The sequence below is a fragment of the Ischnura elegans genome, chromosome 1 (assembly GCF_921293095.1).
Source record: "Ischnura elegans chromosome 1, ioIscEleg1.1, whole genome shotgun sequence".
NCBI lineage: Eukaryota > Metazoa > Arthropoda > Insecta > Odonata > Coenagrionidae > Ischnura > Ischnura elegans.
Genome location: NC_060246.1, coordinates 99,807,903 through 99,835,234, shown reverse-complemented (window position 1 = coordinate 99,835,234; position 27,332 = coordinate 99,807,903). Strand labels below are relative to the sequence as shown.

General features: G+C 39.0%; 1 protein-coding gene across 3 annotated transcripts in view; it reads right to left on the bottom strand.

Moving 5' to 3' along the window:
• Positions 1-600: 600 nt before the first annotated feature.
• Positions 601-27,332, bottom strand: part of LOC124167164 — an 81,225-nt gene continuing 54,493 nt past the window's right edge. For 2 of the 3 annotated variants that reach the window (XM_046544985.1, XM_046544975.1), the window contains exons 4-8: positions 13,292-13,470; positions 8,481-8,899; positions 7,159-7,608; positions 5,811-6,594; positions 601-2,999 (exon numbers count right to left, since the gene is read on the bottom strand). In XM_046544985.1, coding sequence (XP_046400941.1) covers positions 2,488-2,999; positions 5,811-6,594; positions 7,159-7,608; positions 8,481-8,899; positions 13,292-13,470 — 2,344 coding nt within the window. In that variant the 3' untranslated portion in view covers positions 601-2,487. Of the gene's footprint in view, positions 3,000-5,810; positions 6,595-7,158; positions 7,609-8,480; positions 8,900-13,291; positions 13,471-22,307; positions 22,576-27,332 lie in introns of those variants that run through there. The other variant, XM_046544994.1, reaches the window with a different exon arrangement.

Sequence of the window (27,332 nt, the reverse complement as noted above, 5' to 3'; positions counted from 1 at the left end):
GACACCGGATTGAGAATTAGTAGTACTTGGAACCCAGTCATCCGCAACATTTCGTCATCTTCCCCCTCCAGTCCTCACACCCTCCGCCCACCCCTCCCACCTGAAATAAAATGGCAGCAAAAACCAATTCCCAGCATCATTCCCTCGAAGAAGTGACCAGCAGTCGGTCAAGAAACATCTGGGCAATCTCCACAAGGGGCGCAGCTAGGAATCAAGGCTAGGGGGGGGGGGGGGTTTAGGCGCAACTAATCTTACGGGAGTTGGGGTATTGCATACCCACCAGGGTAAGTGGGAGTTGCTGGGGCCCTCCAGAAAATTTTAAGATTAATGGTTCAAAATGATTAGTTTTACCGCTTTATGAGATATATTTGATTAATCCTAACACTTTTCTGTAAGTAATACTGATCCATTAAGTAAAATGAATGAAACTTAAAAATTTCTCTGAGCTCTGGGGGAGTTTTATCCCCTCGCTGCGCCACTGATCTCCACTACGTCACGCGGCATACACCCGTATGTCTCTCTCTCTTTTAATCTCCGTAATAATACTTCAGAATGTTGTAAAACGAAAAAGAAGATGGTCAATGAATGATACATTACATAAACAGTGGTCAAAATACATTTATTTTAAATAAGTAATTGGTGTTACAACAAATATTTCATTTTGGTAACTTAAGAAAAATGGAATATTTGACTCCGCTAATATTTGAGCAACAACGACTGACAATACAATCCAAGAATCGGACATTTAAAAAAATCACAATGATCTCATGAACCCATTTTGCACACCATATATATCACAAATAAAATAAAAACATGATGATGCAATAAAGTTTCATCTTCCACTCCATCAGTCATCTATAACGCTTTTCAGAAAAAAATATGCTATAAAAGAATCCAATTGTTTTTTCAGCCGCGATTAGTTAAAAAAATAATATCGTCCCGATCAAGAACAAGTTGCAAAATAGATGACTATCACATGTTAAGTGCAATAATAATTTGTACAAAAATCTTGAATATTTAAGATAAAACTTCCTCTGGTGGGAATCTAATATCAGACACAATCTCACACATTCGTCCCGACAAGTACTCACTTGTTCCATACAAATTTATCAAGAGGAAGTCTATCCAGTCACACAGTTTTAAGTAAGGACACAATTACACACACAAAGTTCATACACAATTTCAACAGCACACAATTTTAACAAAACACAGTTAATCACACTCAGTATTATAGAATTTTTACTCCTGGTTTACCCTCATTTTCCTTAAGAGAGCTTTCACTGAGATTTCTTCCGTTGCCAGGATTTATTTGCGATTCACCTCTAAACTATTTTTTTTTGGTTTCACAACTTCAATGATTTCTTCTTTGGTTCAAACATTCTTAAATTATTTTAAACTCAAAGAGAGCAACGGTTAAAACGCTCTGAAGACCTCGTGAGAATTGGGGAAGAACTCGACATTTCCGAGTTCCCACAATGAGGAAACCATGATGTCATGACAACTCCGAAATCCTCTTAAGCGCGGAAATAATAATTTTATGTTTTCTCCGAAGCTTCGACGTAACATAATAATTATTTTTTTGTATTTTGGATTCTGCCACTCCCTTCTGTAAGGGTGGTTTCTGATGCTTCAGCCTCCCGGTATTTAATGAACTCCCGTGATAATCCACCAGCCAAAAGTTGTTCAAACTTTCCTCAAGGATATTCGAGACTCTGAAGTAAAAAAAAATATTTTACTCCGAGGGCGACATGTCCTGTATCCACTCGGTATAAATTGTTTCCTGAACTTCTTTTCACGATGTGAAATGCCCTCCTACAGGTAAAGGAGGTTCCTGGGATAAAAGTTATCGATTCTCCTCAAGGCTAACAGAGGATCTGAATAATTAAGCCTGTTTACGCCGAGGGTATCAGATTCCGGGACTTCTCGGTACAAATTATTTCTGGCATTTCCTCTTCAAGGTATTCAATGCCCTCCAATGATAATCCACAGGAAAAAGGTGTTCTTTAGATACAATTTCCTGATTCCCTTCTATGGTTACCGAGTCTCAGTTGTAAAAAAGTTCTTCCAGGGGTTAAAGATCGAGGATATCCTACAGATGGTTCGTGGCACTTCCACTTCACGATGTAAAATGCCCTCCTATCATAATCTACGGACTAAGAGGCCTTCCTGTGCTACATTTTTTTCTGTGTTTTCCTATGTTTTTGCCTCTCTTTTAGGGTAAACAAGTCTTTGATTTTGTAAAATTTCTTTCTTTCGAGGGTTTCAGATCACCAGTCCCCTCGAGAGAATATGGCTCCTGGCGCCTCCACTTCACGATATTAAAGGCCCTTCAATAATATTTCACCGGTACTGGGTAGCTCCTGTGATACAATCTTCATGAACTCTCCTCAAGGCTATCCTCGGGACTGGTTGACAACCCTTGAAACCGTCAACTAGAGGAGGTTTTGGAGCTGGTGAGGGTGCAAGAGCCAGGGACCACCTCCTGATTCAGTTGCTGTCAACGGCTTCGGGAAACTTGTCGGCCACCGCTGATGCGAAGGCTTTGGCCCGCTCTTCGTCCTGTCTCCTCTGCCGGGCGGCGGCGGACTCCGCAGACAGCGAGTTGTCGGAATCGTCCCCTCCACACCCGCTACTGCCCTCGCTGTCTCCACGTCGTCTTCGGCTCTGCCCATCCGCATCCGGAAGCTGAAGAAACGGCGAGAGCCTGTACCTGCGCACGATTGGTGGCGAGGGTTCGGGCGAGGTCTTTGGTGACGGTTTTGGGGAAGGCCTGGGGGATGGCCTGGGAGTGGCGAGGGGTGAGATCCAGGGGGACCCGGCCGAGGGCCTATTCGAGGCTGACGAGAGGCGCTCCCGGGGCACGCCGGCGGAGAGCGCGAGGTCACTGATCTGCGTGCCGAAGGCGGTCGCGATGGACGAGTGCTGCGGGCTCAGCTGCTGGTCTGCCATCACGCCCAAACGGATGGTTCCCTTGTAGGTCATCAGGGAGAGGGAGACACCTGAGGGCGAGGAGAAGAAGCATTAGGAGATCAGAGAGGCACATCAATTCACATCGACGATGCGGATCACTTTTGAAGGGTTTTCAAACGGGGGAGCAGCAATGGGGGTCAGGTGAGCATTGGCCCACACGGGGAATACTGTCGAGGGATAGTCCCCCTGAAATCAGAGGTTGTGGATCACTTTATAATGGGCCTTTTCCTAAACGCAATCCCCAACTCACGCACAAATTTTTCATGAAGTTTACATTTCCCAGGATTCGGCATGTTGTTAATCCCGTGTTTTCAACTAGATCGTTGATCAGATAGCTGGGGGTAGAGTATACCCCATAGAGTTTGTACTCCATACTGAACACAATGAAGCGCCATTCTCAGTTTAATATTATTCTTACTTAATGTTAATGGGATTTGATGGGGTAAATTGGGGAGAGATAGCGCGGTGATAAGGAGATGTGAGTGCTTTTGAGTACGATTATCAATGCAACGCCATACGATCATTGGAATGGCGAACTTTACCACTATTGAAAAAATTTGGTAAGAAGTACCTCAAGCTTAACATATAAGTTTTATCAAAGCAATACGGAAGGGAGATTTGCCCGAATAATCGGCATCCGAAGAACTTATTTTATTAAAGAAAATTATAATGACCGGGCATTTACTCTGGGTGGAAATTATTATGAGTCATTGATATCGTAGCGTGTTTCCACAAATAACGGTACCTATAGATAAAAAGGTAAGACGATATACCGAGACATTTAAAAATGTCAATTAAGAAGTCAATTTTGAGTCAGCCATCAAACCTCTGACACGTACAATCTTGGACCGGTTGAATGCGTGAAAGGAAATAATAACCTTTGACTTTAAGTAGCGAGAATACATCCCCAAACGTGGGGGACACCTTAAAAAAAAATAAGGAAGAGCTAGAAAAAAACTTTTTCGTTCGCCTTCAGAACGAGTGTTTTTTGTATTGGCTCGTCATAATGTCCACTGCGATGGTTATCAATAGTTGAGAACGCATGAGATATTGACCCCAATCCCATTTGTGATTAAGCGGCACAAATTGGACTCGGAGGCCGCGGAGGAAAAGTTTCCCTTGGCTCGATACATGTCACAATGTCTTTTTTAATATCCCCCACGTCGAGAGGCGCGATGCCCATGCGACATTATCTTAACCCATTTATCGCCGTGGCCGGATGAACTTTGCCCAATGGCGGTCGCATCACGTCCGTCCGTCAGCCCACCCTCCCCATTCCCACACCACCCAACCCAAGTTACAAGGACGATCGATATCCTTTGCCTCTCTGCACCGCCCCTTCCCCCGGATGCAGCGCCGAGAATAAGAAGAATCTCTGTATTTGATAACAAGCATGCCGACAACATCTGCAGATAATTTGGTAATCAAGGAGGACTGACAGCAGTTTTGCCTTTTCACCGACCGAAATCGGGTGTAGCTACGATCTCCAAAGAGTTTTCAGAAATATCATTCATTAAGTACGCTTTTAAGGTGCTTCAGATGAATTATAAACGAGAATGGATACCAATTAATCCATGCGTTAAGGAGAGAAAAGACTGATTACCATTTGTTCACCGGTGAGAGCACGAATAGAACCACCTCGTTTGCATCGGAAATAAATTTTAAGTCAAAATAAAAATGATTCTTATCCAACACTGTAATATAGTGATTAAAATAGTTCTATTTATTGTAATCTGGGCAGGTAAATATTATTTTGACAGATACAGCAAACTGGGGGAAATACAACTCCCTAGGTACCAAAATTCCAGGTCTAGTACTAAATTATCTTCGTGCCTAAGACCTGTTCGAGGATGTATAGAATAAAAAATAGGTCACTCCAAAATGGCAGCTGATATTAATGCAAATAAAGATGTACTATTATCATTTGTCCAATGCCAAACGTTTATGTAGCTTTATAAATGATAGAAAGCAATATTTTTTGTAAATAATTCAGGGACATCAAAGTCTGAATGCGGTACGTAGATCATTAGAGGAACACTTCATTCAACGCATGCAATAGATATAGTAATAGTGATCCTTGATCTCTACGCTAGGAAAGAAGATCATGGGTCGTGAGCGTGAGTGCAAACGGAGTTAACTCTCTTTCTCAAGAATTAATTCAACTTCTTACTCGAAGATTCAAGAGGGCAATGGTTTACGCAAACGGAGCATCTTGATAACTAAATTTATTCACTAATATGGTGACTACTTTTCCAGAGGTAAAAACGACATTTTTAAGAATAGTATACATATCTTCTAAGCATAAAACTGAGGAAGGGTGCCAAAAGCACTGAAGTTTAGCATTCCCAACCGGTAATTATATTTAGAGACACCACTGTTTTCAAACGATCACCATAAAGCTCCCAATTAACCAATTAAGGGTTGTGATACCCCCCGACGCATAAAACTATGGTATTAAGTATCTGGGTTTAACCCATGTAGCCCAGTGTTGCTTCTAAGCATCATCAAGTTTAGAGATCCGTAATTTACAAAAATGTGAGGCTTATCATCTTTATTAAAAATGGATCGGAACCAATCCTTATGTTGTATCGTAAAATTAAACGATTTTCATAATTCGGCAATGATCTCTATGATTAAGTTGAAAATGTAAACTTTTTTTAAACAACAAATATATATGTTATTTTTCATTAGCCAATCATTAACTTCAATAACCGTTTGGTAATTTTTCAAAATTAGGGTAGCCTATTATGACCGACATATTAAAAGCTGTGGTTTTTAACTCCACACCTTATAATTAGCATGGCAAAAAAATTAATAACCAATTGGATAGGATGCCTTACTTGTGTTAGCCTGCTGCGGACGCCATATAATGAACCCCTCGACCTCTTGTCCCCAGAGCCGGAACCCATCCGACCCGGTTGGACCTGGGATATTGGAAATGGTCACTGAGTACTTCTTCGTGAGGGCGTTCAGGAGCAGTCGAATGCCGAAGGACGGCAGGATGCGGGCGGCGTTCTTGGTGAGCCACGAGGAGAGAAGCAGGGAGGCGGGCCGATTCTTCTGGGCCCGCAGTTGCTTCTTCGTCTCCTCGAGCGCCCTGAGGCTGTCCTCCTCTTTCGTCGGCAGGGCAATGAGCGCGAATCCACCGCCGCCTTCGTCCCTCTTGGACGTGAGCGGCAGGGGCATCGCGGCAGTGACCACGCACGGTGTTGGCATTCCAGTTTGCCGGAAGAAATGTCGTAGGGCGCCGGATGCGGCCGCGAGCAGAACTTCGGTCTGCGATGTTCCGGTGGCGGCGGCGATCTTGCCCACCAGATCGCACGAGATGGGGTCGGACCAGGCAATAGCCTTCCGCCCACAGAGTGACACGGACTGTAGGTAGTGGCCGCTCTGGCGCCGGGACGCGACCAACCCTTGATGTCCGAGGTAGTCGTCGTGTGGGTGCAGTTTATCGGGCAGGAGTTCCCGCAGCAAGATGTTTGGGCCCTCGAAGGCCACTCCAGTAAGAAAAAGGGCCTCGGCGATGGCCTCTCTCGCTAGCTTGTACGTCATCCCCTGCCCTCTGGCTATTCTGGTGGCCTCATTTGCAAGGCCCAGGGTGATTCCCGCCATTGAGTACAGCGCCTGAAGGATCAATAAAAAGGAAGTTAGTTGCAAAGTGATCGGTATTCCTAACCTCACCCTTCCTTATTTGAAGTCTGTCTCAGAACAGTGGACATAATTTTTCAGTCTCAAAAAAATGCAAAACGTGCCCAAATATTTCTTAATAAAAGGTCAGCGATTAACTACAACCTCACCATGATGCAGATTTATCACCATGGTGGTTTATAATAAAAAAGTGTAATTAAATTTCTTGCCGCAGTATAATTTATAGCTTTCATAAAACAACGTATGGATTCATTCTATTCTTGAATGGTTTTGGTGTTTTGCTAATTCTTCATTTTATGTTTCATTGCTAATTTTGATCATATCTTTTCAAATTAAAGCTTGCCATTATAGAATGATATATTTTGAACGCATTAGTAAGTGCTTGTACGTTCTAAACAGGAATTAATTATTGAATTCATCTAAATATCAGCCGATATACTGCATAACATTTTTCCTGTCTTTTTATGCAAATGTGAAGCAATAACTGAAACTATCTAGTTATGTCTGAAATTCATCTTATCGTGACTGGCATAAACTTACCTGTGATATGCTGGATGAGGATGTGATCTCGCTCCAAGCACTTGCCGTCTTTTCACGGACGTAGCTGGTGAAGCTGCGAACGGCCTTCGGCGGTGGGGCGCACAGCTTGTCTGGGCTAGGGGGCGAGACGGAAGGCGGGGCCGGAGTCCGATCCGGGGCCGGGGTCTGATCCTGAGCCAGTTTCTGTTCCTGAGCGGGGGTCTCGTCCTGGGTCACTGGTGGGGACTGCGGAATGCTCTCGGTGGCGCTCAGGGGGTCGGCGAGAGAGAACTCGTTCCCGAGACTCATGGCCTTCTGCAGATGTTCGAGGACGTGACCCTTGCAGGCGAGGTGGTGCAGGCGGAACAGAATGAAGTAGCGCTCCTCGGGGCTGAATACGGGAATAATAGTCGCTTGCCACGGCGGGATGTCCGGGGGAAGGTACTTGGATACAATATCACTCACGCATTCCTGTTAGACAATTGGAAAAAAATACCTTGTCACTAATGGGACAGTAGCACGAAATTTAATATTCATTTTCACTAAAAAATAATACATTAAAAATACACAATACAAAACATAATAAAAAACAAAAATAATACTTAGTCGATTCCTCTCTTTTTAATTTTCTGATCTAGATTTCGACACTTTTGTGTAGCATGACGACGGTAGGAGTAAATTGGAAAAGATGGGGGGAGGGGAGACGGCATAAAGTGTCAAATGCGTGATGACGGTATGTCAATTAGCCCTATTCTCCCAACTTTTACTCCCACCATTGTCACGAGTATAAGACCATTTACTACATAAGATCGCGGTTCCATCTTTGTATGCACCTTGATAATGACAGGTTAATTGTCAAAACCAGTTAGGAAAATAAAAAAGTATGGAAAGGACTATTAATTATTATTTTTCGTGAGAATAAAGGTATCACATTTCCCCTAAGTAACTCCGTCAGTCCTTTTTGACATACGAATATCATATTGGCAAATATCCTTTGCATGTGTTGAGAATCACTATTAGCTCCACGTAAAAAATAATTGATGGATACAGGAAAGGTAAACTTAACAGTCCTCCCAGTTTATGATCAAGATAATATATATAATATGTTTGAACGGTCGTCGTCCACCCGAGGGCAATAATGACGAAGGAAATAAAAGTATAGGCATAGGGAATGGGTTGAAGGTAGATTGGACGTGTACTGAGATGGATAAGGAAAAAATATTTGAAGAAATTTTTTTGAAAAATTTGAAGAAAAAATGAGAAAGCAAAGAACACACAAACCATTTCTGGCAGAAAATTAACGGTGGGCTTAATATCCAATGGGGAACCGTAAAGAACCTCACCTGTACATTGAACTCGGTCACCGGTCTTCCCCTGAACAGCGAATTCGCCAGCACAACGTGCTTCTCGATGTTGAATCCCTTCGGCTTCTCCCACGCGTACCGCCCCCACCTCGTGGTCAGCACCATGCTCAGCTGCGGATGGGCCAGGCGTTTTCGTCCCGGTTTCACGAAACTCGAGCGTTCCTTTTCCTTGGGATAAGTGATGAAATCCTCCTCCTTCCGCATCACTACGTCATTCAGCAGTCTCTCGGCAATCGCCTCTGGGTCGCACGTTCCCTTGATCTGCAATAACAGGGCCACGACGCCTTGCGTTCTGTAAGTGTCCATGGCCGAACGGATGCAAGGGTCCTCTTCGAACTGGGATTCGGGAAACCTCCAGCGGAGGACTCGCAGCCATACCGCGCGGCCGATGCTGACGACTGCAATAAAATAGGGAAATCATAACCATTGAAGATGTCATTGCTCGTCTTTGAGTGCTTGTTCAATAATTTTTACAACTAGGTCGATCAAAAACTAAGCCCGTATTGAGAATCTATATGGGCATATGATTACAATTTGAGACTCACTAATCTCGCACCAATAAGCCACAAAATAATAAAAATTTATCTCTTACTTGAAAAATAATTTGACTCAATACTAGGCCATGACGACAGAAAAATTATACTTGCTTTTATTACTTGTGATCGGGTATTTAGCTCATCTTTCTCAAATATACTCTCAGATAATTCTACTATAGTTTAATTAAATTAATTTTAATCACTATGCGGATGAAAGCGAATTAATATTGCAATGAATGTCCATGTAACTGATGATTGAATTAAAATTTTCATTTTTATGAAAAGGACTAATGCATCATTACACGAAATGCCTACTCTGTTAGTGAAAAGACTGTGATGGAAAAAGCACATTTGCCTCGGATTTGGCGCAACCGATCCACAGGAACAGCTTGAAAAAAAAACAACATGCCCATCTGCACAGGGGCCGTATTCTGTAACTCCAAACCGATCGGTGCGGCACCGATTCGTCGGGTGCGACGTCACACCGACTCCCGGTAAGAAGTCGTGCGATTCTGTACGAACCCGGTCGGTGCGGCACCGACGAGAGGACGGGAGATCGTCGGTAGCCGTACCGACAGCAAAGAGGTGTCGGTACGGCCACCGACTAGTGGGTTTCATGAATTCCCCGGTGCGCATTGTACGTTTTATTTTGTTTTTACCTCATCACCGAGTAAATAATGAGGTTTTCTCCAATGTTATCTTTTTCTGCCCCTTCAAATACGCCTCTATAATTCACTGTCATCATCTATATTAATTACCTTGACAGAAATATAAGATAATGGTTAATAAAAATGAGGTTTGCTAACATATAATGACTTTCTCTCATTTATGTTACCGCACTTTCACTCGCTTGTAATAGGCTTTATTTCTCTCTATCATCATTTACTTGCTCCTTTGACATAAAAAAGATATTTTTGATTAAATATGAGTTTTGCCGCAATGTTATCACTTTATATCACTCTGAATAGGCGACTGTTATTTCACTCAATCATCAATTTGGCGTTTCTCTCGGCATAGAAATAAGATCTTTTTATTTAAGTATGAAGTTTGCCACAGCGGTATCAGTTTCTTTCATTTGTAACGGGCAACTATATTTCATTTCATCGTCAGCCATTGATTCCCTTGACGATAAAAGAAGATATTTGTTAATAAGTATGAGGTTTACCGCAATATTATCATTTTCTCTCACTTGGAATGCGCAACTTATACATATGCATTTCACCCAATTACAATTTATTTACTTCCTCGTCATTACACTTCTTTTAATTGCACCCAGCTCCATATTTTTATAACAATTTCCTAACTTGTTCCTCTAATATTACATTTGCATTTGAATCCTACGTTCACGTTCCATAGTATGCTATTTTCGTCTGTTACGGTGCCAATGGCATAACATTCCGTTGATAACATTTATACGGAACTTACTTAATGACAACTATATTACCAAATCATGAATAAATAGCATTATACGGAACCAATATTTAAAAAAAGAAACTACGATCTCAAGGATAGTTTCAATAATTCATTCCAGCAACAACAATCTCCATCACATATAAACTTAATTGTGATGTTGTAATATTGTTTCCTTCGATTCTGTAGGTACAGCATTACTACCACACATTATATAAGCATTGTCAACAACTTATCCAATATCGTTTATCTTAATCTAGCAATAAGTCGTAATTTCCGCAAATAAAAAGATTGAGAATGACGACAACAAACTGTGCCAATGAGTCTTCACTTGTTTTTACCCTTCTTTCATTGGTGGAGACACGTCAAACTTCGGATATATTCGGATTTTCCCTGTTTGGGAAGGAAGGGGAACCGTACCGACTGGTTTGAAACCGACGACCTTACAGAATCGCTGAAAGTGTCGTCGTCGGTGCGGAATCCGTTGTCGGTACGGTTTGATGTCCAGTCGGTGGGCTTGAAAGGGAAACCGACCGGTGCGGCACCGACGAAATACAGAATACGGCCCCAGACCCGGAGAAAAGAGAATGAGGCTATTTAAATTTTAAGCATATGAGGAAGAGAACAATGAAATGTTCGAAGAGATGGGTGAGAAAAGAATATTGACAGATGCAGTTAAGAAAGGAGTCTTTATAAATGGTTAGCAAACTGGTAGGTCTATATGGTGTCGAAGACTATGAGATAACAAAAGGTAAACGTGGATAGGGGAGATACAGTAAAGCATTAGCGGGTACCTAGAATGGGAGGGAATGATATGAAAAGTGATGGGCAGTATGTTGCGTTTCCGAGAGATAAAATTATCGACAATTGATAATAACTATGCAGCGTTAAAATCAAACTCTCAGATATATTAAAATCTATCTCGGGATATTTTAAATATTTAGTCAAGTCTGTAATGTAGAATCAAACAGTTGAAAGGAAGTCTTTGTAATCCTCAGCCAAGAAGTTTCTCGCTCCCGATTCGTGTTGACGCGCGTATTTTCTTTGACTCGTGAAATCCCATTCACTGGGGGTGGTGTTTTCCCTCCCACTCTCTCTTTAGCCTCTTCCCTCCACCCACTCACGTACGTACTATCTTCACTCACAACCAATCGAGCCTCTGAGCTATAAATTTATCGGTAATATACTAAATAGTGTACTTAAATACTTAAATAGTGTAAATAGAGCTAAATATATTAGCCACGAACTAAGAATAATATGAGAACAGTGATAGATTATGAGGGGGTAATATAAAAATATGTCCTCGCTTGAGCAGTCCAAACTCTCTTACCATTCCACAAACACTAAATTAAGTCTATTTTCTGCACCCTACCATTTAATTTGATTTTCATTAACTAATAAAGCGCTGTTATAATTTTCTTAAAATGCTGGTTTCATTCACCTTTTCCATGATAAAATGTCACAACTTGGCTTGCCTCCCCCCCCTAGTTATGATCCTGGGTACGCCCTTGACCATCTATCCGTATTAATAACATGTATATTGGTGATAAAGATGAAAGTTATCCTATATGATCACAGATCCTTGAAAAACTTGACCACTGTAAAGGCGACTGATGAACGTCTGATCAATGTTCCTGCCGTCTCCCGAAGAAGCTATACCGTGGACGGATAGATATTGCTAAGATTGCTTCACCGGGTGATGAACTATTAGGAAATTTAGTTATCTATTTCGCAAATACTCCACGAAGACTAGTGGCATCACTTTTGGATTTATGATTTATTCAATTCACAATTCAATCTCATACTTAAACGATTTAATCCATGCTATTCCTTTTTGAACAGGAAAATTAAAGATAAGTGCCTTTGAAGAAGTGAGATGGTCACAGGATGGAAGGTACAAAAAAATATCCGTTATGAGCCAACGGTGGAGTGGTGGGCTCCAAGGAAAGCAGATGAGAACAGAGTTTAGCCATTCGATACACAGGTCATGGCTTAAATTTCTTGCGCGATTATGAACAGATATCTTTCGCAGTGTCAGAGCAGATGTTAGTAGAAAACATTTAATTTCCATTTCCGACAGAAACGATAAAAGAAGAGAGATACTTAGCTGAACGAATATATATATATAGAATGTATAATAGATATGTTGTAGGCTTAATAGGTAATAGATAACTTTCATAGGACAGGCTATTAAGGATGTAAGAGATAAGAAATATGTAACTATGAAAAGGCTAGAGGATAGGAGAGAGGAATGGAGAGCTGCGTCAAACCTATCTTCGGATTGTCGACAAATGATGATGATGATGATCTAGGTTTATGGCTGGTGTATTAACATCTCCCGCCACACGCCCATTGAGGCGGCTTAGTATGGAGATGCACGCCGGTATGAAGGCGTTTGGAGAAGGGATGGTGAGAGAGACGAACAGGGACCAATGGAAGTTGACCATTAAGAAATTTCTGATCCAGCGAGATCAAGTCTGTTCAAGGAATAACAGCAAGTCTCTACAACTTATATCAGATCTCATCAAATATTTTTATTAGGAAATGATTAAAATTAAAAATGACCAGGCAACCTAACCAGGTAAAATGAAAATAAATTTGTGATGATTCACAGACCATACAATACATTTTAATGTTCTTTTCCTCATAATTTCTCCTTGGACCTTATTTAGTTCAAAATAAACGTATTTTTAATTCTACTGTAATAAAATTGTGGTGCGTTAAAAATAATATTATGCAGACATTATCTCATTTCAGCTAACATAGTTATTATATACATTAGTAGTATGATAGGCAACTTATATTTCCTGTATCCAATTACCGAGTGCGAACGTAAATACTTACGAATATGGATGTAGGCTAGAGTCGGAGCCAAAAACACTGTCGCTAATACAAATATTGCCAGTGTTCTCAGGAATTTCAGGAGTCCAATCTGTCTTTCCGCACATCTCAGCATCCACATCGCCCTGGCAGCCATTAGCTTGTATCGAGAGGGCCTCCTGGCCCTACTCGCACTACGGCACCTATTGGAGAAAAGAAGAAGACATTGAATTTAGAGGAATTTGAGATTCGGTACCATAAGAAAAGTTCGCATTTAATGCGTTCTTTATGATATTTCATTGGCCTCTGTTATGAGTGAAAAATATATAAAGACGTTGATCTATTTCTTCAATGTAGCTGAGTTGTTTTTCGAGTAACGTCTGTGAGGTCCGGCATTTATTTATTTATTTATTTACTTCCATTACCCCATAATCAGCACTTTTACGGCCTTTACAATGGGGAATTAACAATTAACAATGAAGGACATTCACACACGCCCATGCCCTGGATAAGGGTAACTTACCCAGGCGGGACTCGAACCCGCGACCTTCGGTTTGGCAGTCGAGGACTTTACCCCACCGCCACCGAGGCCGGCATTTGCCGTGTGTCAATATTTTGTGGGTGTTTTATTCTCAAATTTTTAGGGAAGGAATTGCATCTATATAATTTGTGGTCAAACTCCTTTAATTGAATTTGAAGTTAGTTAAATGAATACAGGAAGGACTAATACTAATTCAAATACATTATAAGTCATCGGTCATTGTCATTATAAATCATATTTATACGAGGCTTACAGCGATACTAGCCCCTTCTTTAACGGAAACAGAAGTTATGAGATACTCATCGAATATATTTTACGATACAATTGAATGAAATCAGTTTTACATTTTTAGATTTTTATAATAAAAAATAACTAGGTACCGGCGAGCTCAAAATAAATTCAAAACTAACGATATAAAATAGTTACGGTATATGCGTTTTTAGTTTTGGTCTCTTTCCTCGGTAAATAAACGCTTCCTAGATGTGATATCAGGATTTTTCCAGGAAAATCATGAAAATGGAATATCTTGTTATCTAGAGGGTATGAGCTCAGTTTCAAAATGAAAAAATCTTATTAAATTCTTTATAAATTTTAGAGTAGATAATTCATGTTTCAGAAAAATAAATAAATAATATCATGCAATTAATAGCTTACAGTACAATCAAAATTTCTGTTAATAAAAGGCTCCGAATAAATGGTAATTTAGAATAAGAAATAGGAAAATTATATTTTAATACTCCATAGCTTAAAAAAGCATCGCTTGAAAACGAGACAGTACAATGGCATTGTATCGATCAAAAGCTCTTAAATAGATGGGGGTAATTAACTCCTTACTATCATTAATGGCTAAAAAAATTGATGCAATATTTAGTTAAAGAGTCAGTTTCATGTAAAAATGAATGCACCACGAAATAAATTTGCGGGTATAAAATCAATGGAAGACCCTTTTCATGAAGTTTATGAGTTATAGATAACTTAGCTAAGAAAATACACTAACGAGAGAATCAACTCCGAGAAGTAGTTTAATTATTGGCTACCTATGTCAGATTCCGGGTTCAAATCATTGTTTAGACGGGTAGTATTGATCACGATCCCTGCTTGGATACTATAGAGAAGGCATAAAGATTCAGTATTCCGTATATACGCTATGCTATTCCGTACATGTTACGTGGGATTATAAGTTGTGATTTCCTCATCGCCTTTCGTCAAGGGTTGACCAATGGATACGCGGTTTTTCTGTTCGCCCTTTACCAGACATCATTTCGCAAATCCCGGCAACATCTTCCAAATAACCTGCCGCCCCCAGAAAAATGAATATACTGTACACCGTAATACATTAGCTAGGAAAACTTGCATTAAACTATGAGTTACCGAGGAATTTGAGCTGTAAGTTCGCTACTTTAAGAAGCCCGCCACTTAAATTTGGTCAATCGGACTGAGTATACACAGAAATGGAAGTGCAAAGGAGATAATATATGTTCTCCTTATCTTTTCGGATATTTATATGGTAGATTTCTGTTATCAGTCAGACACCATCAAAAATTTTACACATTATTTGCAGCTACTGTGAAGTTTAACATCCTTCCCCGTTTAGTTTTATCGCAGCCTTACACGTACACTTCATTGTATCTAGTACCGAGACAATAATTCGTGAAATAGTATCATCCGAGATGATTTTCACCTTTGATAGATTAGTTTATGCAAAATAAGTAAACTTAAAGAGATACTTTCGGATCGCTGAATGGTGCAACTACCAAACATTACAGATTATGGAGAGATGGGACGGATAGTATTTCACTTTCTCCCCGATTGAATTGCAGAATCATCATAGTTATTAAAGCTAAAAAGGTGGGAGTAGTCGAGTATTAAAGAAGTTCATAGTATCGTGCTGATGGAAAATCTTACTCACTTTGTCACCGTACACAACAGCTTGTTTTAGGGTGGTGAGGACCCAATGGTCATTTATGCTATACCTCTATAAGAAAAGTACTCTGAATAATATATCTCAAAGTCTTAAACTGACACTTCCGCGGGCAAAAATATTAAAGGGAAAAATCAATCACGGCTTCCGGATAAAAAAAAATTCAACGGCGTGAAGATGGGTGAAAGAATTTTTCTTTCGCCGACTAGGAGAAAGCTGGGCTTCAGTAGTATCTCTTGAAGCACCTTTGACCTAAATTCCTATTCACCCGTTATAGACAACAAGCCGACTAGGCAATGTATACACTGAAAAAATTTAACAAGGAAACTGGAATATTTTAAATGTCATACATTTGATAAAGTAGATTGAGTGCTTTATATTTAAAAAGTACACATTCAATTTTATGCGTTTCAAATGTTACTTTTCCAGTTATAAATTATACTTTCTCCTCGAATTCAGCCTTTTACTAGGTATTGCTTTTGACTAAAGGTATCCTCCACAAGGTACTTTTCGCGACCTTTCTCTGATGATTTCCGATCAAACTTTTCTGCCAACATAATATCCGACACCCTAGATCCGCCTATGTCCTCACACATACGAGTTCATAGTTCAGGAAAATCATAAACAAAGTTCGGAATCACTATGTTGCATAGATGAAAACGGACAGCTCTGATTTATTTTAAGGAATCCGCAACTGGGAAGCGATTTTCCGATTCGATAAAAGATATTCCCTGCTTCAATAAATATAAAAAATACATACTTGCGGGAATATACGCTAAATTATTTCTTTGCAAAAAAAACTGGCTGCCATAGTTCGGCATACAAAGATTTCAGGAGTATGTGCATGAAGAGAATTACAAAAATGCATAGAAATAAAATGAGGAACCAAGGAAAAATTGATAAATATATAATAAAATGTGCAAAATACGGAATCGTGACGGAATAAATGCCCTATAAGAAAGGAAAAATGAGCACTGAAGATAAAAAACGAACTTTTGACTGATAGCGGCAGATTAGAATCCAATAAAAAAACGATGCGCTTGGCTACTAGTGAAACAATACGAAAGAAAAACATCGGCCTAAAAAGATATGAAAGACTGTGAAGTGTGGAGAGCTCTGAGAAGCCTTTCATAGCTTTCTCCTTCAAACTTTCATGTGGTCTGTTGACGCAACTTTGTACGTACAATTCATACTTTCTACTCCTCTCTAACTATAGAGCTATATGCAATCGTTCCCCGACATGATCCGATAGTCGCTATTTGTACCGAGGACTCCTACTTCCGGTGGCAGCGGCAATATTTGTCGGGAAATGCCTTGATCTTCATATCGGACAAGACCCTAAATAGTATGGCATGATCGGCCTATCGCACAAGATCCCCAAAAATTCACGGGAAAAAGACTTCACGTCCTGGCCGCTCAAATTTGTTCTACGACACGGAGAAGGAGATATCGAGAAGATAATATTGAACCACAAATTCTCGCTGGAGTATCACAGGAAGTATCCTGAGTAATGGTAGGGCTAATATTTATGAATGAAATAAAGTTGATAAGCTGTTTCCCGTCACATGATTCCCTGAGGAATTCACAAAATGACTGAGCCCGAATGCGAAGCATGGAATCTCCTTTGCATTTCAGGCTTAATTTTGATAATTCTTGACGCTGCGAATTCTTTCGATTGGGTACTTTTACGAGCATCATGTGCCATTTTTTAATTGTTTGTTTTCGTGCTTGTCACAATAATAAACATTGTCACACTAAGCGAAGAAACGAAATTATTTCGATTCCCATCAATAGGAGAGGGGAAATAATTGAAATCGGTAATAGTAATAACCTATTTCAATTCCCAACTTTTTCCTGAAGAACATCATTTTATATTCACGTTAATTACTTTGACAGAGGTATATGTATTACAAAATCATTTAATTAGCTTATTATCTGGTTGTTAGATGGTTACGACATACCAAATGAAAGAGCACTTTTCATGTTAAAATGTTTTGAGATTTAGGGTTTAGTGACGATGATGTAACGCTCGAGAGCATGAGAAAAACTACCTGATAGAATTTCTTCAGTTAACATCAATATTGGAATCTTTCTTTTGGTGTTTCGAGTTTTGCTATTAAAAAAATATTTTTTCTTAAAAGTTTGCATAAAATTATAGATATTTACTACATAATTGGAAGTAGAGTCCGAATCAATTATTCGTGAGCAAATTTTCAAGTTATCATCATTCACTCCTGTTACTTTCCTTCTCACGTTCATTTTTTCCTGATGTGACTCAGTTCTTAATGAGAGAACTCTCCGATATTTATTTACGCAAATCTAACACTTTGAAGATGGTGAAGAAAGAGCATTCAGATCCTGCATTTGACGTAAGACACGGTCTCCGGCGTTACTTTGTGGAACTGTTTCATGTTAAAAATAAAAATACTTTGTTATTTTCCAAACTTAATTTCAAATGGTATGGTCTACATATCATGCTATCACCTGATGATAGCATGAAATACAGAAACCCGGGTCGTATCGTTTGAAATACAGTGTGGAGTATAACAAAGTATTTTTACTTTTAACTGCATTTGACCTTCCTCTACCTTAATGAATTTTATCAGCAAAAACACTATCGCATTGCTTAAAAAATAAAAAAAACAATATAAGTACACGAAAATTGATCAGAGTTGATATCCCATACACTTGATTCTCGTTATCTTAAAGTGGTTGGCCATGCACAATTGAGAATATCAGCCTTCAAAGAATTATTTTTGCTCTCCATTCTCAAAGGTGAGCAACTCACTTAGCATCGCAGGAGCTTTTGCTAGCCTTGGCGCATCATTAGGTGCTCTAGATCGGCAGGTGAGATTATATGCTTTCAATTGAATTAAGAAAACCTGTCGATAGCTTGCTTGCAAATAGTTTCCCTTGGGTAATTAATGGAAAAATTGTAATTGTGATACAAATGCAATAAATTTATCGAGTACTTGTTATTTAATCATGTACCATCAAGGTTAGCATATTACACGGCTTGAAAGGACACGTTATAGTGTCGAATATTTGGGCATCGATTTGACGAGCCGGAATTGTCAAAACTACTATTAGGCTCATTAATATTCCCGAGTTTCAGTGTTATTCTCCTTTACCTTCCTCATTAGAGCATCACGTTCATTACATGACTATGAATGCAAGAATAGCTTAAGTGAAATAAAAACTTTAAAAAAGTTGTGATATATTATATACCCAACCTTTCCTTTGAACCAACGTGGGAAAAAAATACAACGGTGATTAATGAAATTAAAATTTGGACTGCGAATATGTTTTACAGCATAGGAAAGAGCTCACAGTTTCAGTATACTACTCTTAGACATACGCAAAAATTATATTTAAGCCTATAATTTCAGGGAAAGAGCAGATACGGAAGTTAGTACGAGGCGGATGAAACACTTCCGTTACAAAACTGACAGTGTATAATTAATGGCAGACAGATACTCGCTTCTATAATGAGTTATGATCGGCAATTTACCCGTTTTAGTTTCCACCTTCTAGAAAAGATAAACTTAAACACATTTAACTGCGACCATACAGTAATTCGGCGGAGAACAGCTCTGTTTGTGTAATGAAAACTATATTTTTCAACCTGCCGAATACCGTCAATTAATTATAGTTATCTTAGTCTCGAAAACCACGTTTAAAAATTTTTCCATCAAATAAATCTACTTCAGAATAACCATCGTTGAAACTGTGCAAATAGGCCATCGAGATGCGAGGTCAGATGGCGCCCTACGATTGGACTGAAAACTCAATGCAATCGCTGAGGTCACTGTTATGTATGGATACACTGATGGGGAAGGACTTGACTATTAGTGAAACCGTTTTGAGGCTGAGGGCAATAGGCTGATTGGATACTGAAAATAGTACGTCAATCCACTTCACTGGGTAAACATATATATATAAAATGGAAAAAAAGTGAATTTCATCCAGTGAAATCCTGTGATTCCTTTTCAGTTAATAGGAGGCTAATTTGAAATGATGAGTTTGGTTTGTGAAAATTCAACGCTATCAGCGAAATGAGATACGTACTTTATTTTGAAAATTTCATTTGATACTTTTTGTAGATAAGATTAGAGATGAATGATACGGGAAGCCTTCGTGAAATTTTTATCACAGCGGTTCAGTCGCGAATGTATATACTCAAAAGTATTTGTCCTACGTTTGCAGCTTCAACTACTGCCTATTTAGAACTTAAAACATTAGAACAAAAAGGTATATTCGAGTATGATATCCAGTGCAAAAATAAATCTTTCAAGTGATATTAGTGTCTTTAGTAAACGCTAGCAGCAACGGACGACCATAGGTGGTCAATGAACATACTCTTGCATTGATAAAATGTTTGATAAAATTTTTATCTAGCGGGTAATTTTAAGCAAAACTGAAAACAGAACAAAATACCAAAAACTCAGCATGAAAATTCAAAAACGTCATGTGACTGTGATGGATCTATGGTAAAGATTAATTCAAATGAAATGCAGACATGCCCACGAAATCTACTCGCTATTTTTCTTGAACAATTATGACTTAAAACATATCCTAAAAGCTTTATTTGATTTTTTAATTAAGAGGGACTGTGCCAAACTATTATTTGTAACCCTGCATGTCACATTCAAGGCCCAGTTATGCAGGGCCAGTATCATGTATAGTAATATTCAATTATTGAAGAGTGGTCATAACATATTTGGATAGAAAATATGCTATGACTCTATGCTATAGGCTCATGCGCTCTAAAATAAACTTATTGGACAATATTTAAGTGCACTACAGCCATTCCCATGATTTGAAAGTTATTGTGCAATGCAGCAAATTGATACAAGGTCAATCAAATCCGGTAGATAATTTCTTCAAGGTCAAGCCCAATCGCAAGTTTCTTCAAGAAGGTTATTTAGCAGTATGGGTCACTATTTTCAATGAAAGAAATTTGTGAATTTCAAAACTGTCATGAGGTAATGAAGAAAATGAGCAACTAGAAAAAGTTGTTAGCTTTTGACCGAGATTGCTAAATAGCAAAATTTAATCTAAAATTAAAACAAAAATTCTAGAGACAAAAAAAAATAGAAAAAAACTGTAATTTCCAAGAATCTTTTCATAAATTTAATACTTTGTTTCGAATATAACTCGATCAGTTTTAAATGAAGAGGAATCCTTCACATTGACTCAGAATGAAAGCAGAACTTGCTAATTCTTTAAACAATACAGATACTAATGGCGGTTCGTATACACAAGATACATTTGGATTGTTTACATAAGACTAAAATGCTTATCCAATGCGGTTATAATTTTTGATTAACGAGGAGGAAAACGAAGGAAATCGTTCACGATCTAAAAAAACATAGTTATTGAGGATGCATTTTTTCCAAAGGGCTTTTTTACCATTGTTTTTGCCACTCGTGAAGCCAACTTAAGGAATCTGAAGAAACATAAAGGAAAGGCAAAACTTTAAGTTAAAAACTTTTAAGTTTTGATAAAGTTTCGAGCGGCGACATTATTGGAGTGATACGGAATATCAACGCAAAATCGGAAGATCAATCGGTGGGTTGACACATGAAAAAAATATTTAATCAAATTTAAGGACAGCAGTAGAGACGATTCTCCTTTATAATTACGACAATTCTTCGGTTATTCGATTGTTATTCTTGATCTACGCAAATGTGAAAATATTTTCAGTTTTACTGATAGCGGAATTCGGACTAAGCGGTCCATTCTTACATTCAAAGATGTGATGAAAATCATGCATGCCCAGGCGGTAGAAGAAACTACCTAGGTTGAATTCGAATCCGCGACGCTTGGGGTGGCAGACGGAAAAACTCGTACCTCAATAGTGTAGTGAAATCAAATATTTTTTAAATATTTTAATTGTGTCGTTTTTAATTTCAATGATTCAACCGAAAGTTGGTTTTGGACTGATGATTGAGAGCTCACCCCAGAATAATCCCCAAGTGAGTATTTATGACTTAGAAAAATGTAGTGCAGTCAATGTTTTAGTTCAATGAATTAACCCGAATTCCCAAGCGTGCGAATTTTGTAAATTTAGGGTAGTCAGGCCAGTTCTTTTCTCCTATGCTACCTCACACCAGGAGAATTTATTTACGGGGGTTTCGAAGGCTTCCAACGTGATTTGAACCTGTGACCCTTAGATCTGCAACCAAGCCCTCAGTCCACTAAGGTACAACACATCCCCGAATCGGCGGTCATGATACAGGACCATTACCTCCATGAGCATATTGAAATAAATTTTTGCAGTTTTGCGCTATAATAAAATTTATTCCCGGCCTAAATGTTACTACAACATCTTCAAGGTACAAAATGGTATCGAACCATTTTGTACCTTACTGCATCATCTTTAAGGTACAAAATGGTATAGAACCATTCTGTACCTTAAAGATGATGCAGTAACATCGAAACCTAGCTCGGGAATAAAATTCTTAAACGTTGAAAACTGCGAATGTTGATTTCAATATGGAGAAATTCCACTCCATCACGCTTGGATATCCGGATTATATTCCTCCATGAACAATCACGAGGAATACGAGACTTACCCTGCGGTTGTTAATTTGAAAACTGACTGGTCCACGATGTCCTTCGAAAACCAGTACCGATTCGCAGAACACCCCGAGGAAGGGCCGCAACCAAGAGACACGTAATCCTCGACCGCGACAACAGACCACAGGCACGTGGGAAACACCGGCCCCGTTCGACAGCGCTCTCACTCCAGGGGGAAACGCATGACAAGCGACGGACACCGCGGGGTTTCACTCTGTTCGCGGCCAACACCAGCGGCTTCCCTTCACCAGAGCATATGTCTGACTGAGCGGTCCTCCTCCCATCTCGCGGGGGACGACGAGAAGGGAGGAGAGGGGAGTCGCGCGCGGGCGAAGAAAGTTATCGGGCAAGAAAGCAAGAGATGAAACTCCAAAGATGAGGCTCGCGGGTGGAGGTGGGGGACTAACGTGCCAAAGTGCAAGGCTGGGGTGGGAGGGAAGCTGCGCGGTGCCTAACAAACGGTATCGTCTGGTCCGAATATCCATTGCAGAACGGTGGAAACGACCGTTAACGATACGTCCTAACAGTTTTAGTAACGCTTACGGTATCAAGACGCAATCGCCCGGCGATACCGATTTCAGGAACTGACTCGAGATACCGGTATCTTTGGGAAGATACCGATATCTCGAGCGCGTCCCGTGCCTCGCAATCTCTACGAGCTTCTATTTAAAGAATGAGCCATTCGCAGCCCGCCGGATTTGAAAACTTTCGGGTCTTGCGTTTTTATTGCTAATCCTTAGAATCAGTGGCGTAGCCATGGGGGGGGGGGGGTCCAGACCACCCCCGAAATATAAAAACAAAACTATTTTCCTTCATAAAAGAAAACAAAATATAGAAAAATCATGAATTAACAAGATATTTCTTTTACAAATGAAGTTTTTTTCGATTTTGAAAAGTGTTAAAATTAGTTTAAAGCCCTCTACTTAGTACATTGTTTTTCAAAAATTTCCCCCCTGGTTTTGGACCCTCCCCGAACGAAATTCCTGGTTACACCACTGCTTAGAATGCTCTATTTTGACTGAATGATCCCATTTTTACTTTTATTTTAGGTATAAATATATATTATTTCCATCTTAGAATACTTATTAACATAAATTCGAGAATAACCTGTTTTTTCATGATATTTTTCAGAAAAATAATCAACCATATATTTGCGTCGTTAGGGTATACAAACACATTAAATAAAGAATGATAAGGATTTTTTCCCGAAGGTAGGCATCTTGAAAGGCCAAATTATACAACGAATCCATAAAATGAAATGAATGATTTTCGGCGCTTTTTTTGGAAAAGATTTTTAGCAGACAATTTTCATCGCAATAGGGTTGTCATGACTGTATTATTTTCCTTTTTAGTTTGATCTAGTATTTAACTCCAAGCGACAGCAGGAATGATTTTCAATATTCTGCTGTAAGCAACGCTTTTATGCTTCTACAAGAAATGTAGAATATGCTTTGAGGTGGGAAAAATGTGAGTAGCAATAATAATTTGAAATTATTCATGGTGCCGCACATTAGATACCGTCTTTGCTGATTTCGCATTGTGACTTTATTCTGATGTTTTTTTCCTTACTAAGGTGAGCTACCTGAGAAGTTTGGTGGAGATTAAAGACTCATCTCGAAGGAAAACAAAATTTATAATTACAATTTTCATTCAATAGTATTTAATATCCTTATTCCTCGCAAATACGTACGGAAGAATCATATTTAAGAAGGGCTTGTTCACCAATTTTCTCATTCTATTGATTGCGATAGCGTTTGGAATATGACGTGACTGTTATATTTTCCTTTTTAAATCCGTCGCCAAATGCCCAAGCTATTCGCGAAGAAAAGTTAACTGTCTTATTGTTAGGCCTTTCGTAGATAATTTGATGATGTCACGTACTCATGCCGAGTTTTTAACCGCTTCTCGGCCTCTACTCGTTTTTTATTGTTCTCTTACAGTTGAGTAAACAACTACGGACGAAAAAGTACAAATTTGTAAAAACTTTGACTGAACACATGCCATCATGAAGGGAATATCAAGGCTTTGGACAAATAAATTTGTTACTGTACCCTACCGAGCATGTCTGAAACAACCTGCTTCACAGAGAGTATGGAATGCCCTCTACGTTGAGCAGGGGTTCTGAAATCTTGGAATGAAACTTGTTCAAAGCCTTGATATTCCCTTCATGATGGCATGTTTTCAATCAACGTTTTTATAAAAAATGTAATTTTCTCCCGTCGTTGTTTACACTGTACGAGATTCTTACCCTTAGAGAAAAGGTCCTCCCTGAACGAGGAAATATACCTGAATTCCCGCGAGGACACCAACTCACAAAAAGTGGTTGGTAGCATTTGCTTTCCCTCATTTTAAGGTAGTCAGAGCGCCTCAGTAAAAGTAACAAGGATTTAGTAACACTTTGGTCACATATTCTTTGAGAGACACACTTTTAATGATCCAAAGAATAAAGATCTGGTTTAAAGATCCAAAGAAAGTATTCCCATACATCGTATTTGAGAAATTTCAAGGTAAAAGTAGGATATTTTAACATGAGCTCTTAGGGATAAATAAGTTTTTTTTCGAGCTAACGAAGCTTTTTGTAGAAGACGTTGTTGAGACAGCACTCATTAGAAGAAAATTTTTTTGGCGAATCTAAATGTGTACGAGAAAGTATGAGTTCATGATGAAATAAGAAATACATTAGCGAAAAACTGCCTGAAATTGGCAAGACTGCCGCCAGGATCTCTGGTACCAGGACCTACAAAAACCACTATACCGACTTCGCCTAAATTACGCAAATATATTTACTTTCCCGGCTTTCACAAACGTCTTACATCTATTTTGTTTATAAATAAATATATTTACTTAGGATTTAACTGTAACTACCTTTAAAAAAATCATTTTTGACGTTTGAATTTTGCTGAGGTTGCGCCTACATTTGATTACTATGTATTATTTCGATTAATTTTATTTTTGGCAACTCTTTTGCATAAATAATTGCTGGGCCGAGTACATCACTTGGCTTCAGCCGATGCTACTCTAACTACCTTAAATCTACAAGGAAATAGGAAAATGGGTAAGAAATTTTTTGGTCGTAACTTATTTACTTCCATCTATCATATTATTTAATATTTTGCGAGATCGGATCCCAGTGAACGATCCAATTGAATCTTAAATTCTCTCTTGAAAACTAGGCCTATAAATGTGCTATGGATAAGGAGTAGTAGCAATAATATAACGGGTATCAATCCGGTTAAACCTCTCCCAACTGAAACTTAGATGAATAACTTGCTACCATAAATGTAGTGCATGAACCTTGAAAAGTAAAGTTCGTGTTTTTTTATGTAGCTGTAAATCCTACCAATTGGTAGTTGACTTACTAATACGTTAAAAATGCAGCGCGATAATCTGAAAACAATATTGTTTGTTATTTATCACAGATAACCACAAGACAACGTGTATTAGTCAGGCTATCACGAATTGAGAAACGCTATCAGCCCTAAAGAACAGTGACTTCCTTGTGCCATTAGTCTGACTCACCAGAGTCATCCCCGATGGACCGAAATCTCTATACAAGTAGTTCGCATGAATCATCCAAATACTGACTGCCATGGAAACCGGGATCTTTTATAGAAATATGGCTAGCGCATTGACAGAAGGTGGGCAAGGTATGTATACTATTCTTGCCTCATATATGTAATCTCAAAATAAAAGGACATGAATAAACCTTAACTGACAAATACCAATCATTCATCCCAATCAATAACATCAACAGTTTCACTGTCTAACCTGCGTATCTAGGTCGAAGTGCAGCTTTAACGCAATTGACAGCCTTAACTATTGTGACATTAGGTCTTTTTACACGCAATAAGTTAAAGGATTCATTGAGGAACCTAGTGGATGACTACTTACCAATTAATTACTGGGAATTAACACAAAAACTCCAAAAAACATGAGGATTCTTTTTTTGCTGAGGAGTCATTAGCATAGTTTACACGCTGAAAAAAATATCGTAGCCCACGGCCAAAGAAAATCTGAGCCAGCCTGAAAACACGAGCGGCAACGCTGGCAATGATTCTTGTAAGAAATGCGCGCGAGGGACTCCGGAAAAATGCCTAATGATTTCTTTGGTGGGAGCTAAAGTCTTCGAATTTTCCCCCATGTGAGCCCTCACTCAATTAATGGTTCAACATGAAGATTGGGTTGAATACACAGGTAAGGGTAAATGGCATTCCAGACTAATTTTTAGCCATATGTTTGAATTTTACATATCCGGAAGCAATTCCTTTACCTGGCAAATGGATACCTTTCACCCATTAAGATAACGCATTCCCCAAAAAATTTTAGCTCAACCCTTAACCTCAAACAGCTCCTTACGCGAACAAATAAATATTTAGTTTTACATACTTACCGAGCACAGGCGAATCAATAAGCGGCTAAAATTACCCGCTTCACGTGGGGACTGGAATACCCTCTATGATTCTATCGAGAGGATTCTGGAATCTTGAAATAAATTGTTATTCAAAGCCTTGATATTTCCTTCATGAAGGTATGTTTTCAATCAAAGTTATTGCAAAATTTTACTTCTTTGTTAATCATGTGTGGATACAACCCCAAATCCCCCAAAATAGGCAAAATCTACCGATCATATGGTTTACAAAACTAAAATTTAGGTTAAAACACTTATGATTTTAACCGTCTGAATCGTATGCGTATCGTTATCGTATCAAAATTGTTAAGATTTCTTGCCTGTTCTTGGATTGTACCTCACATATCCCTGACCTGGGATTTTTATTGGGGGACATACCTGTATTTACTGGGGAGCTGACCCTTCCGTGCCTGTGCCTAGAAAACTTAGGCAAACGACTGTGTGGGGTATTTTAGGTACCCCATTTATAATACGAAAACTATACGTTGAAGTTTAGTCTTTCCTGTGATTAAAAACCGTGGCTCTTTTTAATGATGTAATATCTTGTTTTGTATAGTTTATAAATACAATGGAGGCGACATTTACACAGTTTTTTTTACATTTTTTTTGCGAA